Below are 16,043 nucleotides of genomic sequence, written 5' to 3'. Positions count from 1 at the left end.
TCTTTGTGTACCACCACTACAAGGAGATGAGACACACTGTCAGTGCATTTCACAGATATTTGCTGACAGCAGAGGAATGCCGAGACTCAGGAATCCTAGGTTCCATTTCAGGCTCTGGAGGAGAGTATATCTAGCAAGCACAGACTTTTCCATCCACTTCCTCCAAGCTTAACCCCTTCTGCGCCTGGCCCCTCCAGCCCACACCTGGCCCAGTCCTATTTCTTTCTCACCCCTGGTTCCTCATCCCAGTCCCATTCTCCACACACCTAACCAGTCCCAGTCTCCACTCCTCATGCTTTTCATCCCAATCTCCTTGCCCAGCCAGTCCTATGTCTCCTTCCGAACTCCTTGTCTCAGTCCCCTCAACTTCCAATCTCCCCACACCCCTGTTCAACCAATCCCAGATCCCCCCAGATCACTGTCCCTAGTTTCTTTGCTGAAACAGTCTTACTTCCCCCTCCAAGCTCCTCAACTGCATGCTGGCCTCCAGTCATGCCCACTCATGTTCCAGTCGTCCTCCCTAAGTTCCTAGTCTAATCACAGCATCATCCCCACAAGCTGCTCATTCCAGTCTTTACCCAACCAGTCTCAGTTCTCCCATTGCACTTCAGCTCCTTATCAGATCCGTCTCCTCTCCCCCCACAGCTACTTCCCCTCAACCTACCAGTTCACAGTTCCGGTCTACTTGCACAGCCAGTAGCAGTTTCCCTCTACCCCAATTTTCAGTCCCAGGTTCCATCCCACCTCACCTGCCTGCAGTCCCAGTCTCCCTCCCATCAGAGTCCTTGTCCCAATCTACTCTCCCTTCCCCACCCCAGGTCTGGCTATTGTCCCCTTTGTATTTGAATCAGTCAGCTTCTTCCACACTGCATGGGACCAGCAGAGGGTGTTCACTGTTAGCATAGGAGAGACAGGCCCCTTGCTCCAGTGCCTGGCTCCAGACTAGCCCATAGCATCAAGGAGCAGTAGCTACAGGTAAAATGCTGCTCAGCCCCAAGATGGAACATGCTCAGGGCCCTTAGAATCTTGGGGAAATTTGCTACAAAGTTTTAGCATGTCTCAGTTGGGTATGTGCAAACTTAGAATTTTTCAAAGGGTTAAAACTGGGCTGGATTTTGCTAGGGATGGCAAGAGACATCTCCGTGTCACAAAGGCCATCTCACTGCCAAATTAAAGTCCCCGCTCCAAAGTGCGAGGTAGCAAGAGCATCAAGAAAAAACTTGTCAGAAATTTTGAACATGGGCAAAACTAATTTTTCCCCTCGCCTTGTTCTAAGAAACAGTTGAACCATTTCAGCTGAATGGTTCCAGCTGAATGGTCCCAAAACATTCAGCCGAAGGCAGACACCCAGTGTGGAAAATTTCAGCCTGAACAGTTAGTTTGGCAAAGTTATAAGCAACTTGAAACAGGATCTTATACTAGGATGGAAGCAACCTTAATAATAGGCAGTGCCTACCAGTTCCACCTATAAACAACTTTGAAATGGGCTTCTGAAGGGAAGAAATCCTACTGGTTGACTGAAGCCTCTACTGCAAGAGTACTGGTATGACCACATTGGGATCCTGGAAGAGTAACGTTGAAAACCAGACAGACAGGAATATAGAATATACTACCATACCAGATCACAGCACTGGTCCATCTAGTACAATATCCTGCCATAACAGTTCAAACAAATAGTCCACCCAATCCAGCATCCGCTCTTACCATACCAGCTTTGACCACTGGCCTATTTAGTTCAGGATCTTATCTCCACCAATGGTTGATACTTCAGAAGAAGGTGGCCCTGAAGCCAGAGGATAAGAGGAGAAAATTTCCCCACAGCTGCCTCCATTTTTCATCTTATCTTCAGAGACGCATCCGATGAAGTGAGCTGTAGCTCACAAAAGCTTATGCTCTAATAAATTTGTTAGTCTCTAAGGTGCCACAAGTACTCCTTTTCTTTTTGCGAATACGGACTAACATGGCTGCTACTCTGAAAAAGGTCTGTAAGGGCATCCCACCCCCTCACATTTTCTGTCTGGATCTTGCGACACCAATGTCATAATGAGAAGAGTTCAGAGTTTTCTGCATTCCTCCTCCCATGCTAGAGGAGTGGACGAGATCAGTTCAAACCCCCGTCCTATGCATGGCCATCTGTTGTCCCCACTTCCTGATGTTTTTTGTCCAGCTCTTGGGAATGGCTCCAGTAGGTGCTCACCATGGCAAAGTAGCAAGCAGCCCGGTTGACGTGCAGCTTACATAGGAGCTCCACCGGGATGGTCACCTCGTCCGAGACCGCATAGTCCGCCACGTTCAGCCCTTCTACGTACTGCACCAGTGCCAGCTTGAAGTCCTTCTCCCGGAACAGGTCATTCCCCTCTGCAAAAAGGTTCCGCACCAGCTTCTGTAAAAAGGCCTGGGTGGAAAGAGAATATAAACAGAGTGGAGTGGAGATTCATAGATTCCATGGCCAGAACAGGTCATTGTGATCATCTAGTCTGACCTCCCTTATAACATGCCCAGAAACTGAGAGGGGTTTCCCAACCCACAATTCACCTTCACGTGTGCCCTCAAATAAAGTCCTCCCATCAAGAAATTAATTCCCCATCCTCAAATTCCATCTATTTCCTAGTGGGAAGGCTAATTCAACCAAATCTCCTTCCCTCCTAGGTCTAGGTGCCGTCACCCAAATTCCCCCTCTCTTAGAGGTTAACTCCTCCCAGTATTCTTCCCCTTAAAGATCTTCCACTATAGACAAATGGCACTAGACCACTCCCACACATAACTAGCCCCTCTTGGCTCTCAAAAGCAAGGACACTAATTTATAACATCTGTGCAAGAGGGCAACATTTATTGACCAAAAGCCACCATTATGTGGTTTCAAACACCTTCAGAAAACCAATGTTAAATTACCTCATAATCTTCTTGGCTTAGGGGTAATGTGGACCTGAGGAGAGAAGAGGAAGGTTTCATGAAACATGGGTCTGTGCAAGCACATGCATCTCTCTCAGCTAAACAGGCAGTCTTTCTGGCTCTGTGTTATGGATCTCATTATGCATTTTACTCCACATTTACTATTGATTACTTGTATTGCTGTTGTGCCAAGAGGGCCAGTTAGAGATCAGTGCCCCACCAAGCTAGGCACCAGACACCCACAACAGGAGATGGTCGCTGCCTCAAAGAGTTTACAATCTGACTAATTTAGGAGACTGCATTTTCATGGCTATTCCCTATGCAAACCAGCTGCTCTGGGGGCTGCATTCAGGCAGCCAGATTTCAATCTGGGATCAGAACAGATATTGTCATGCTAAAATGTTTTTATAAAAACAAATTTTTAAGAGAATTTGGTACCAGTGAAAGATGTTGGACTGGTAGGTCCCAGAACACTGAATCCCTCTGTTTAGCCACAGAACAAGTAAGGCCCAGAGAGCAGCAATTTGCTTCCACGCTTCCCCCTACAAAGGGTCTAAACCAGAGGTTCTCAGCACAAAAGTTTTGGTGGGCTCAGAATGCAGCCACCAACTCTTGGCAGTGGCCGCTCTCACACTTTCCCCTAAAATACTTAATTAGCTTTAGGACAACTAAATAAATATGCACATATACACATCCAAATCATTGTAATTTATTTATTGCTAGCTAGTAAGTCTATTGTGAAAAGTAATATTAACACACATACAAGTATCACTTTTCACAAAGATTTATTCAGCTCTGGCAAGCCAGGGACAGATTAAGCCCTGGACGAAGGGCCAAGGGAGGCAGCGGAGGGCTAGAGCCTGAAGCCCAGCTGCTGGAGTCTGGGGCCTGCTGCTGCACAGTCGGAGCCCAGAACTGGAACCTGAAGCCCCTCACCCACCCCACCGCCCCAGGGCTGAACCCCAAAGCCTGAGATCCACCATCCATGGGAAGGTGGAGAACTGCTCCTCCAGTGTTGTGTCCCAGGGCCCAACCCCCTTGTCTCCAGAGAGGGGCAGGGCCCCAGCAACCAATACCAGAGCAGGGCATCCAGGAGCAACAGGGTGGGGGAGTGACTGCTACTTTGCCCCCCCACCCCCAGCCCAGGAGGCTGCGGCCACAAGAAAAAGTTTATGGTGGCCACATTTGAGCAACGCTGGTCTAAACCCTCCCCTGGAAGGAGCACCTCACAGGAGCTCTGGCTTCATAGGCCATCAATCCTTGCCTTTTCTGCAGAGACCACCAGCCAGGGGGCCAGTAGTGCTGGGTGGCTACTGTGGTGAGAACACATGTACCACAACAGGACTGAGACCATGTCATTTCATACAGACCACCAAACAGCAGTCTGACAGTAAGGACTTTTGGTCACTTTCAAGAGTGGGTCACTTGTTCTAGTCTGGCCCCGAGGTGAAAGACTCCATATCCCAAACCCAATCTTGAGATCATCCAGTCACCTTCAATAAAGTGTCTTTTGTTTAACCATCACAAGCTAAGCCATGTTCCTTCCCCTTGATCAATGCACCAAAACCCAGATCCACAGTGTTTCTTTTCTTCAGGGAAGAGAATGCCAAGTCCCCCAGAAAGCCTTTTACTTTCCCCATACCTTTCTAACCCCTGTCTACTCTCGGAACACTACATCATAATCATCTCATTAGCCAGATACACCAGACTCTCTTCTAGAGCTCATCAGTTATTGCGCCTTAAAATTAGGCAGAAGAATTTTCATGGACTTCATAAGTAAAGTGTGTGGGGGTGATGGAACCATCAGGCCACTAAAATTTGAAAACCCGTCCTCCACAGTGACCCCTCAAATCAAGCCATTAAATGAAACTTACACTGCTCCAAGGTTCAGGACATGCTATACAGGAATACTACTACTTCATATTTCTAAAGTGCCTTGAGATCCACATCTGGAAAGTGCTGTAGAAATGTGAACAAATTAAGCCTCAACTTCCCCTGTGAAGTAGGTAACATTATTAGCCCCACATACTCAGTCTGGCAGAACTAGGGCCAAAATAGCACTGCAAGGCCAAGGCACCGGCAACAATTTTAAAGTCCTATATGTCACAAATTGATCCATCAGAAGTACAAATACATATTATATACTATTGGAGAACCAGCCTTCTCAGCTTTCCATTACAAAAGGGATCTTTAAAAAAAAGAAAAAACAGAACACCAACACATAATTCTCATTACTACCTTGCTTCTCTCTCACACACACACTGGAATTTTGACCTGAGTTTACAGCATTTGCTAAATTAACTGTTGGAGAAAGAATACAAAGCTGTATTCCATGTAAAAGCAACTTAGACTCCTAGCTTCCAAACACTGTACAAACATACATCTCAAACTCATAGATAGTCACATAAGGATGGTCAAGAAATTAAATCCCAGGACTAGCAGTTAAGGGATCAGGATTCTTCTTCTGACATATGGCACCTCTTGTGCCTTGGTTTCCTCATATCTCAAATGGAGATACTACTCTTACCTACCTCACTGAGGCAGTGAAAGGCTTAAATAATCAATGCTTGACCAATGCTTTGAAATCCTCAGATGGAAGGCTTTGAAGAAGTGCAGAGTGTTGCTATTATTATTGCTACTGCTGCACTGGGTATTAAGATCACATTGGAACGGAATTAATGGGCAAAACCAAGATGGGAATTGGAATGATGTGATTTTAAGTGTGGACATCTTGCAGGACTAGCAACACTTGGAAGAATCAGGACAAATGCTCTCTGGACCTTTCCAAGCATCAGCCCTGGACCAGTGAACAGAATTAAAAGACAATGTTATTTCTCTTTATACCATACGTTGCAAGGACTATGTCCAAAGTCAAAAGAAAATAGCAGTGAACCTGCTCACTTACTGAATGAATTGAAGTCCCTTCTCTATTTCCTCTTTCCTTTTCTGTCTCTCCATTATAGCGTCTACAGAGAGAAAAAGACAAAGCCAGTTATTACAGATCTTATTGTCAAAGTAGCAGTGCACTATTTAAGTGAACATAGCACTAGCAAAATGTTCTAAACTGACTGCCTTAGACACCAAAATATTTTATTTACCCACAGCGTGGGAGGCAGCAGCAATGCAAACTCGCCACCCATGCATCTCCCCCATGATTTGCAGGAGACCACCCAATGGTGTGAAAAGGAATTTATTCACACCAGCCCATTCAGTCCAAGCTCTCTGCTTAGATTGCCAACAACAGTAGCATATTGTCTATGTATGCAATACATGCATGGCATTCCCCAGGACCAACCATGCCTGCAGGATGATTCCATCCAGCCCCCAAATGCACATGGAGGATGCCATTTTGAAGAACAAAATGGCGTCTTCTGCACAGCATGACTTTGCATGCACTGTACATGCAAGGTCACGCCACATCAAGGATACAATTTTGCATGCAAGGGTAGAAATGCATGCCTGACTAAAAATGTACCGGTATACCACTGGCCAGCAAGGAAGTCAATTAGCGAAAATTGTGATGGTGGTTGTTCACTAGAAAATTAACTGAGACCTTCCCCCCACTAACTAATTTAATGCAGGCTACCAAGCAGCCATCAGATGATAAGGAACTTTGATCACTACTTATCTGGGTTAGATTTTAACCTGGTGTAAGGTGGGGGAGGTTGGATACCATGTGGATATAGATAAACTGCCTACAGTATTTGAGAGATGTAAGCACCATGGCAGCTGAGGAACTGATTTGTGTGGTACAAATAAAAGTACAAGGATGAAACTGGGCAAAGAGAATTTCAGGCTGACTATTGGAAAATGTTTCATAATGGTGACACCTGTTAGACTATGGAATATTCTCCTAAGGAAAGTGGTGAAAGCCCCATCATTTAAACATGGAATGGACAGGGCACAGGAGAGAACAATCCTGCATTGGCCAAGGATAGAAAAAGACCAGATCCATTCTCTTGCACCTCTATTTTCCATGACTCTATGAACGAAAACAAGTTAACCATACAAAGGGGTCAATATCCCCCCTACCTTAGATTTGTGAGGAGTGAGACCTAGAAGGCCCTGTTCTCAACTGAAATGGGTTAGATTCAAACAGTTACGTTTGTATTGTTCATCTGCTGCAGCTTTGGTGCAAAACCAGGAATAGCCCACTCCCCACATCTGCACTGCTATCTTAGCAAGAGCACAGGAGTAGCAGAGAGAGATAGGAGGCACCCTGGAATTCTGTGCCAGGAAAGATCTGTTGAAGCCCACAGATCCACACTGACATAGAGAAGCCATGTTCATGAAAGGTGTTCAACCTGGTGCACGTGGGGAAGGGAGAGAGGCAGATAAACAGTAAGGGCAGAAACAGGGAAGTGAGGTGGAATTCAAGCAGCCACGTTCTTCAAGGCATGATTTATGCTCCCACGCCAGGGTTGCCACCGAAAAGGTTCTGGGGGTGGAGGGAAAAATCAGCCATCCCTCCAAGTCCACTCCAAAACATCCAAAAGATATGGCCTACTTCTTATTTACATTAAGGCCACTTCCACCCATTTTAAGTGTTCTTTACATTAAACCAGAACAGGTTGAAGGAGCCTTGTTGTAAATGAGAATTAAGCCTGGATGTCTAAGCAAGAAATGGCAGCAGAATCCAATCATGATCATTTATTGAAGCCCCCTCACCATGCTCTGCATTATACAAAACAGAGAAAGTCATGGCCCCTACTCCAAGAAGTCTTTCCATGGAAGACTGGATAGACACTAGTGCTCAGATATGTAACATACAAGGGATCAGAGGGTAAAGTGGGGCAGATAGTTTAAATCTCTTTGGGGATTCTCTTTACTAGTACCTGTGGAAGAAGGGCAGCTTTATAAAGGGGATCTGGATGAGGAAAAAAGAATATGCCTGATGCAAATGAGGGGACTGTTCTAGGGGAAAGTGGAAGAAAGTATGAAAGCTAGAGTTGGAGATGGCTACAAAGGGAGCAGTGAAACAGGAGGATTGGGCAGAACAAAAGGAGCCAGAGGGAGAATAAGAAGAAATGCAAGCAGATGCTGAGCTGGGCAGAGCCTTGAAGGTGAGGCTGGGAAGCAGGTACCTGCCTCAGGTGATGGGAAGCCAGAGGTCATGTTCAAAGAGAAGAGTTGCATGGTCCAAGCAACAGGTGGAAGAGACTATTTTAGCATCAGCATTTTGGATGGACTGGTGGAAAGAACCAATGAGGCCAGAGAGGAAGACACTGTAATAAATGAGGCAAGAGATTATCAACGTACAGATGAGGGCTTTTAGCAGAAGGTATGGAGAAGACTGGATGGATGTCAGAGAGGTTGTAATAGAAAAACCAGTAGGATTTATCAACAACCTGGGCATAGGGCAAAAAAGAGAGGAGATAAATGTAATAATGAAATTGTGAGGCTGGGATGATCCACTGTGATAGAGAAGGGAAGGCTTCGAGAGGGGAGGATATGGACTTGAGTTTGGGCCAAAGAGTTTGATTTGATGTCAGGAAGCGGTAGATTTAGGAAATATCCACATAGAGGTGGTAGTTGAAGTGATGAGGAAGAATCAGGTCACCCAAGGATGAAGTAAAGAAGGAGACAAAGACCCCTAGTCAAAGAACCTTCAGGGACATGACAAAGAGAGGAAGAGGAAGCGGAGAAGCCACCACCAGAGACACTGAAGCAGCAACGAGAAAGGCTGGAAAGGCAAGAGAATACAGAATCACAAAAATCCAGAGAGGAGAGAACGTAGAGGAAGAAGGAGTTACTGGCCGTATCAGATAGAACAAAGGATATGAACATAAAGCAGTTGCCTATAGACTTGGCCCACTGGGGACCACGGTGAGAGCAATCAAACATTGGCAGGTCATTGCAAAGCTAGTGGCAACAAGCCAAAAAAATGCTATGGCAGCACTTTGAACTCCTGTTTATCCACACGCCAAGTACAGCATGAGCAGCAGCTATGAAAGTTTCCTGTACACATCACCTAACCTAACCTCTGTCATTTGCATCAACCCTATTCTCAAGGGACCAGTAGGAGGAGTTGGCAGGGGAAGAGGAGTTCATCCTCCATTCTATTACATCCTTAGCCTTCCTGCTCAAACACCCCACAAGATGGCCAAATGGGGTGTGGACATGGGTTACAACAAGAACTGGACTACGACTCCTGACCTATTTCACACATCACTGAAAAAGCTGTCAACTGAGAATGACTTTCAGTCACTAATAGGACTGTAGGATTGTTACGGCGGTGACAATGTGATGGACTTTTCAGCCTGGAGAGAGAGCGCATTGACAACACACCGCAGCATCCTCCGTCCCAGCACAGCAACCATAATCCTGGCCAGGTCCCAGGTACAGGGGCTGCAAAGCCAGCTTGCCTCACACTCACTCTGCAGCGGCAGCTCCTACCCCACAGGGCTGGGTCTGGTTCCCTGCTCCAGGGTGCTGCAACCTGGGAAACAGAGTCACAGTGCCGCTCAGGTTTGGCCTGGCCGTCACTCTGTCATGACTCATACCTCATGACTCCTACCCGTGACTTTATTCACCATTTCCCCTTAAACCCGTGATTTTTATTAAATTTACCATGACTGCTCTGTGATTTTTGATAAAAAAATGTCATGACAAATCTGCACCCCTAGTCATTACTGACCAGAGGCCTAGTTGGAGCCACGGACTTTGCAGGGAAAAGACTCCATAACTCTTCTCTGATCCCCCAGACTTACCCAGCTCCCCTTGGAGCTCATTTTAGATTTCTCCCCTTTTTCACCACCCCTGCTTCCCCCACACCCGTCTAACCTGCCACACCCCACATGCCTCCCCTCCAGAGCTCCCCACTTTGATGACTCACCAGCCTAATCTATCCCGGCTGTGACCCTCATACCTGTCCACTGACCTCCACTGGATAACCTCACATAAAGGACCACCATCTCTGCTGAACCTTGCATTCTGTCTCCTCTGCACCATCCTGTGCCTGAGAAGTGCGCTCACCTCCCTGCACTGCAGACATAGCCAGCCCTTTCACTGACCTTTCTACGCTCTGCATGCCTAATAGCGTCCCTCCTACCTCACATGGTTAACCAATCTCCTCTACTGCTGACCCTAACCACTTTCCTTTGCTGCTGAACCCATCCACACCTTTTCACAGGCCTCCACCCCTGCTTTATATAACCCCACAGACAAGAACTGTCCTCCTGTGTCACCATCCTGCAATACTACCCACTCCTTTATATATATATATATATATATATATATATATATATATATATAATCAGACACAACATCTCCTTCCACAGAACAAGGATCACCATCACTTTCCACTGTGCTCCACCACAGGAGGGTGACCACTCCCCATTGTCCCTCCATAACTGCTGTGACCCGCCTGCCTGACCACTCCCCTATCCCACATATGACCACACCCCCAACTCCTTCTGCCACCCCCCACTCTGCGAATCTGACCACTTTCTAATCTCCCTCTGTCATTACTTACTCTGTGAGCCTGACTATTCCCCAGTCCCCCCTACGCCTCACAAACTTCAAACCGGCTAATGTGGAACACCAGCAATCCAAATGCGTGGAAAACAAGCAATACGTGGAGCACTTGGATTTTGTGGCATGTCATACCATAACTGACAGATAACTGTTTTTAATTATAAAACCTGTTTTAAAGGATGTGTTTGCACCATCTTAATTAAATAAGCTAGTTTTGTTTGTTTTTTAAAATAAAAATGGAAAACCAGGCTATACCACATGCAACAACACAATACTCCCTCTGACTCAATCGGCAGGAAGATTTAAACCATGGACCTTCACATCCCCTGCACAGACCTCTACCACTTGAGTAACAGAGGTTAGCTGCTACCATCTGGATTAACCACTAGAGGGGACTTTACACACATTTTGCCAAGGAGTTACAAACTATTTACTAGACAGCAGAAAAACATTGGCAACCACATACCCTAAATTCTATCCCTGGGTCTGGGAGGGATATGTGGTCTAGTAGTTAGACAGGGTAACCCAAGCACATTTGGCACATTCAGTCTGAAAGACAGCATGACTCGGTGGAAAAGACTTGAGTCTGCCATTTTAGAGATTTGGTTTTTATTTCCAATTCTGTCTGTGCAAAGTTTCTGTGAATTTATTTGAAAAATGGGGACTGAGAAGGCTAATACTTGACTGCTTTCCAGGGTTTGGTTACAATCCTTTGGTCAGTAATATGGGCTATAAACACGTTGAAATATAAATGGCAATCAGTAGAGGTGAGATCAGAACTCAGGTCTTCTCACTCCCAGCTTTTTGTGTGTGTGTGTGTGTGTGTGTGTGTGTGAGAGAGAGAGAGAGATCAGGTACTTTATGAAAGGATAAGAAATCAATCATGAAATAGGATCTCTTTAAATAGCTTGTGAAATACTTACTGTCCTTGTTTTAACACCTTTAAATATTGATTATTTAAAGATAAACAAGTCACTAATCCAAAAATACAAACTTCCTGATTTGTCTCATGGCCACAGGTGTCCCATCTCCACACAGGTTTCTAACCATGCTGCCTGGTTAATCTTCAGTGTTTTGGAATAAATGTGAATATCCGTAGTCCATGCATTGCTTTAATTTCTTCACTTAGTGCCTGATTAACCATCTGATGGTGCTGGACAGTTCTCTTTTCTTTAAATTCTTCAGATTCTATATGAATTTCATAAATTGCTCCACAGCCTCCTAATATATCCACTACTTTGATGGCCAAAGGGAATTTTTCTTGGAGGACCTGCATCACCCTGGCTTCCCCATCAGTCTGCGAAGCAAACGTTCTCCACGTGTGGCACAGCAGAAGGATCCTGGGGCCGCGGCCCAGGATACCGGCACTGATGGCGGTGGCCATGTCCTGGCGAGTGGGCCACAGGGTATTTAGATAAGGAGTTGCTAACCTGCAGAACTGTACCTGATTTGGTGCCGCAAAACAGACAACCTAATTCAACTCAAATGCAGAACATTCTGCATAAGCCAGTACACCAAAGAGCTCTGCCCAATCCTGCACATTTGATTGTCCTCCGCTCCATGTGCTTGAATTCTTCCCCAGGCCTTCTCCGCCATGGCCCATGCCTGACAACTCCCCATGTCCACCCTGTAAACCTGACCACCTCATCCCATACCCCACTCTCCATGTCTGCCCAACCCCCATCCCTTCTAACATGCCCCATCCCATATACCTGGCCACCCTCTTTCACCTTACCACTCCTTTTCTCTCCCTCCAGCCGTGCCCATTAGAAATGCTGCAAGCCATCAAGGTCATTGTTACAACCTCTCTGAAATAAATGTGGGGCATTTCTATAGCCGCCCCTGTGCCCAAAGTACCTGAGTGCCGCGCCCCCCATTTAAAAGCACTCACAATAATGCCATTTAGACACACCGCCCAGTGCACCAAGCCTTGGGGATCCCCACCCCATGCTCAGGCCTTGCCCCACTTTATAGCAGGCTCCCACCTGCACTGAGCCATGTTTCCCGCCGTCGGTGGGGCCGTGCATCTCCTGAGGGGGTGGCATTTCAATGCAACAGGCACCCAAAGGGGCAGGGGGATCTTTTTTTCCCCAGCCGCTTCTTTGCATTGCAGGCCCTGCAGCCCTTCTCCCCGCTCCTCGGGGCGGTGTCACTCCCCTGCCCCACGGAGGGCCCTAGCAGCAAAATAGCCTGGTTTGAGCTCCCAGGAATAAAGTCATCTCCTCCCCTCCCCCACCAGCCATAGGCCGCCGATCCCCGGGCTCGCTTAGCAGAAGCAACGGGCGGCAGGAGCATCTCGGGCGGGGACATGCGCTAAGGCAGCGCCGCCTTCCTTTGGTAACTACAAACGTCCCCCGTCTAGTCTTCCAGGCGTTGATCACCCCGAAGTCAGATCTCCCTATTGCTGAGAGGTTTCTCCCATCACCAGTATCGCCCAGCTCCCCCACCCACTTAAAAAACAACTCCCAGATCATTTCAATCAAAAAACAAAAACAAAAACACCTATTTCCAAGAGTTTGGGAGACCACTTAAAAAAAAACAGCATCCTCCACCCAGAAGCCATAAAAAGGATCAAAGAATAAAAACAACCTTTCTTATTTGATGAACTTTCCAACCTCTGAGAAATGCACATCTGAAAAGCTATTTCACAAGCATTTCTTTGCTGTTTCATGGGGCTTATACCCACAACAGGGAAAACTGCAGGCAAAACACAGAGAAGATAAAGCTTTGAAATCTGAAAACCACACAAACATAAAACCAGTTAATACCCAGTGTTCATATCAACCCTAGGGGCTTTTTTAGCTCGCTAGTAACTTTTAAACTCCAGTTGCTTTTTCTTTTTAAAAAAAAAAAAAAGGAGGGGATTAGGATCTTTGACAGTTATTTTCTGCAAGCCCCACATTTTTTTTGGTGGGAGGTGGCCTCGAAAATAAATCATTTTCTCTACTTATTTTTTGCTACTGCAAAACGTTTCCTCTATTTAATTACTATTAGGAAGGGGGGGGGGATTTTGCTAGTGTACACAATATTTAGCTTTTCTTCCTATTTCTCAGACCTGTGCCCTTTTATGTCTGGAGTTAGGAAAAAAAAAAATCCAAAAAAATAATAAAGGACTCACCTCCGCTTGGGTTTTCCCCTACTCACACTATGTATAACTTTCCTTGATAAATGGTATGATATTACTAGAGATATTATTAGAGTATTATTACTATTAGTAATAATAATAGTAAATGCTATTTAATTACAGAAGGAAGCATTCTGCTTCCGGATCTGCTGCCCCTGCAGCTCCCTCCATGTGCCTCCTGGTCTCTTTACTTTCATTTCCAGGTCTCTCTCCCCCCTCCCTCAGCAGTAACAGCAGCTTCCCTGAGCTTCTTCTAGGTCCTAGTGGTAACCGGTTTCGCCTAAATAGACCCTTCCCTCATGGCGTTGAAAATCAGTTATTTGATTTTTACCAAGATAACTGTCTTGCTACCAAATTGTCACAGTGTTTGTTATGGTTGATATTATTTTGATGACTGATTTCAATAACTTTTACTGCTTTTTTTTTAGTAAATACCTGTACAATAACACAGGCCTGGAATCTTTGCATACACACTTGAGTAACTTCATGCAAATAAGGCATCACATTGAAGTCAGTAGTTAGAATATGCCACCTAAAAAGACCATCACTATCTGTGTGCAATGCAACTATCACATGCATTAAGTTAAGCAACTGCAGGTGCCTAAATGGCTTGCAGGATGAGGGCCATGAAAATTAGAGATGGCAATTACCTGCTGTGGGATTGTTCTTTACACTAGTAGTTCTCAACCAGGGGTCTGGAGGCCTCAAGCAGGTTTCAGGAGGGCCTCTAAGCAGGGCCAGCATTAGACTCACTGGGGCCCAGGATAGAAAGCTGAAGCCCCCTCACCTGGGGCTGAATCCCAGGTCCCTGAGCCCCACCACTTGGGGCTAAAGCTGAAGCCTGAGCAATGTAGCTTCGTGGGGGCCCCTGTGGTATGGGGCCCCAGGCAATTGCCCTGCTTGCTACCCCTTAATGCCAGCCCTGGCTTTTATATGCATAAAATCAATTATTGTGGCACAGGTGGACCATGGAGTTTTTACAGCATGTTGGAGGGGGCCTCAGAAAGAAAAAGGTTTAGAACCTCTGCTTTACACTACACTCTTAAACTCTTTATCTCAGTACAAAAGACACAAGCAACATATCCAATTTCTGTTACTTTCAAACTTCTAATTGGCTTCTGGTGGGGACTGATTGTCTGTTGCTAGAAATATCAGCTGCAAAATAATTTTTACTGCTTTTTCAAATCCATACATATTTCTAGTTTAGGCCCTGATCCCACATAAAGCTCCACGCAGGCAGAACCCTGCATCCATCTGGAGCACCTCTATCTTCAATGAACTCCATTTGGATTCAATTTCAGGATGGGGGCTTAATCTGCTGTTCCCCCCGTCCACCAACAATATTGTTTAGTGGCAGATGTTTCTCTTCGGACCAATTCTGAAAAGACAAGACATAACAGGTGGGTAAGAGGGACAGGATGGGGGTTAAGGAGGCAGGGTTAAGGGCCTAAACACTAAAAGACTGTGCACAGTTCTTAGCCAGTTGGGAGTAGTACTCCCAACTCATCGCCTGCCTCTCGGGAGACTGACATTGAGTCTGAGACAGTGGCCACAACCTTCTATCTGAACAATTACCTGGCTAATCAACCCCTTACAGTCTGTGTTGTGGATTGTCCACTCCGTTTCCAATCAGTTTTCACTTATTTAGGAGTCAAACTGGACCACACTCTGATACCTGTTCTATCTAGAACACTTAAAGATCTGCACTGTCTTGATCCAGAAGCTAGCAGGAACCTTCTGGGGAGCAAAAGCAAATGTTTTATGAACCTCAGTACCTCCTGGTGCTGGTATTTGCTCCAGCAGTATATTGTGCAGCAGTTTGGGGCAGAAGTTAGCTACACATCTCATTGATTCAGAGATGAACACAGCCACCTATATCATTATTGGCTGTCTTAGCCACACATTAACATCTAATTTATAAGTTGGCTCATATAGCTCCCCCAAAACTTTGCCAAGATGCCATCACCCTTAAAACTGCACAGAGGACTATGGTGGATGAAAACAACCTGCTGCACACAAGGCTGACAATTGTCCCAATAGGCGCAAATAAGCAACACAGAAGAAGATCTGCCCACTTCAGAATAAAACACCTACACCTGAAGTTCCTGCTGACTTGGCACAACTAGCTTTGTAATATCCTTTTGTGGTGGCCATCCATGCATCATGGCCAGTGCTGCTGGCCAGTGCCAATCTTGGATGAGCAACAGCATATCAAGGCTAACAGCTATGTCCTCACAGAGTAGCAGCAACTCTGGAATAGAGAGACAGGCATGCTGATGAATTTCAAATGCCCCAACTTACGGTCACCTGTTCGCAACCTGTGATGCAGATCTTGGACTAGGCTTCACAGACTAGTGACTGGAACAGCGAGAGCAGCTGCCACAATGCAGAAATTTGACTTAGTCCAATCTTCACAGTGTGACCGTGGGGTAGCGATGCAAAAGGCCACACATGTGGTGGAGGAGTGCACAATTAGAAGATTGGAGGGTGGACTGCAACACCTTGCTGCCCATGATGTCGCAGCGGAAAGATGGTTGAACAATCTAGATAT

General features: G+C 46.0%; 2 protein-coding genes across 6 annotated transcripts in view; both read right to left on the bottom strand.

Moving 5' to 3' along the window:
* The window catches only part of ZC3H7B (zinc finger CCCH-type containing 7B), a 69,419-nt gene extending 55,678 nt beyond the window's left edge, over window positions 1–13,741 (bottom strand). For 2 of the 5 annotated variants that reach the window (XM_038404713.2, XM_038404782.2), the window contains exons 1-5: window positions 13,487–13,715; window positions 12,958–13,065; window positions 5,798–5,858; window positions 2,893–2,926; window positions 2,198–2,395 (exon numbers count right to left, since the gene is read on the bottom strand). In XM_038404713.2, the coding sequence (XP_038260641.1) occupies window positions 2,198–2,395; window positions 2,893–2,926; window positions 5,798–5,858; window positions 12,958–13,039 (375 nt within the window). In that variant the 5' untranslated portion in view covers window positions 13,040–13,065; window positions 13,487–13,715. Of the gene's footprint in view, window positions 1–2,197; window positions 2,396–2,892; window positions 2,927–5,797; window positions 5,859–12,957; window positions 13,066–13,486 lie in introns of all 5 variants that reach the window. The other 3 variants (XM_038404703.2, XM_038404696.2, XM_038404732.2) reach the window with 3 other exon arrangements.
* LOC119856781 (bolA-like protein 3) lies at window positions 11,218–11,793 on the bottom strand. The gene has a single exon (XM_038404796.2). It carries the CDS (start codon window positions 11,750–11,752, stop codon window positions 11,435–11,437), a length of 318 nt encoding a protein of 105 aa, XP_038260724.1. The 5' UTR covers window positions 11,753–11,793; the 3' UTR covers window positions 11,218–11,434.
* Window positions 13,742–16,043: the final 2,302 nt, after the last annotated feature.

Source organism: Dermochelys coriacea, chromosome 1 (assembly GCF_009764565.3).
Source record: "Dermochelys coriacea isolate rDerCor1 chromosome 1, rDerCor1.pri.v4, whole genome shotgun sequence".
Classification (NCBI taxonomy): Eukaryota; Metazoa; Chordata; order Testudines; family Dermochelyidae; genus Dermochelys; species Dermochelys coriacea.
The sequence above is the reverse complement of the archived record's forward strand: the minus strand, read 5'-3'. Positions and strand labels throughout refer to the sequence as shown.

Coding starts and splice junctions, on each gene's coding strand:
- LOC119856781 (XM_038404796.2), bottom strand. CDS start 11,752: ATGGCCACCGCCATCAGTGCCGGTATCCTGGGCCGCGGCCCCAGGATC.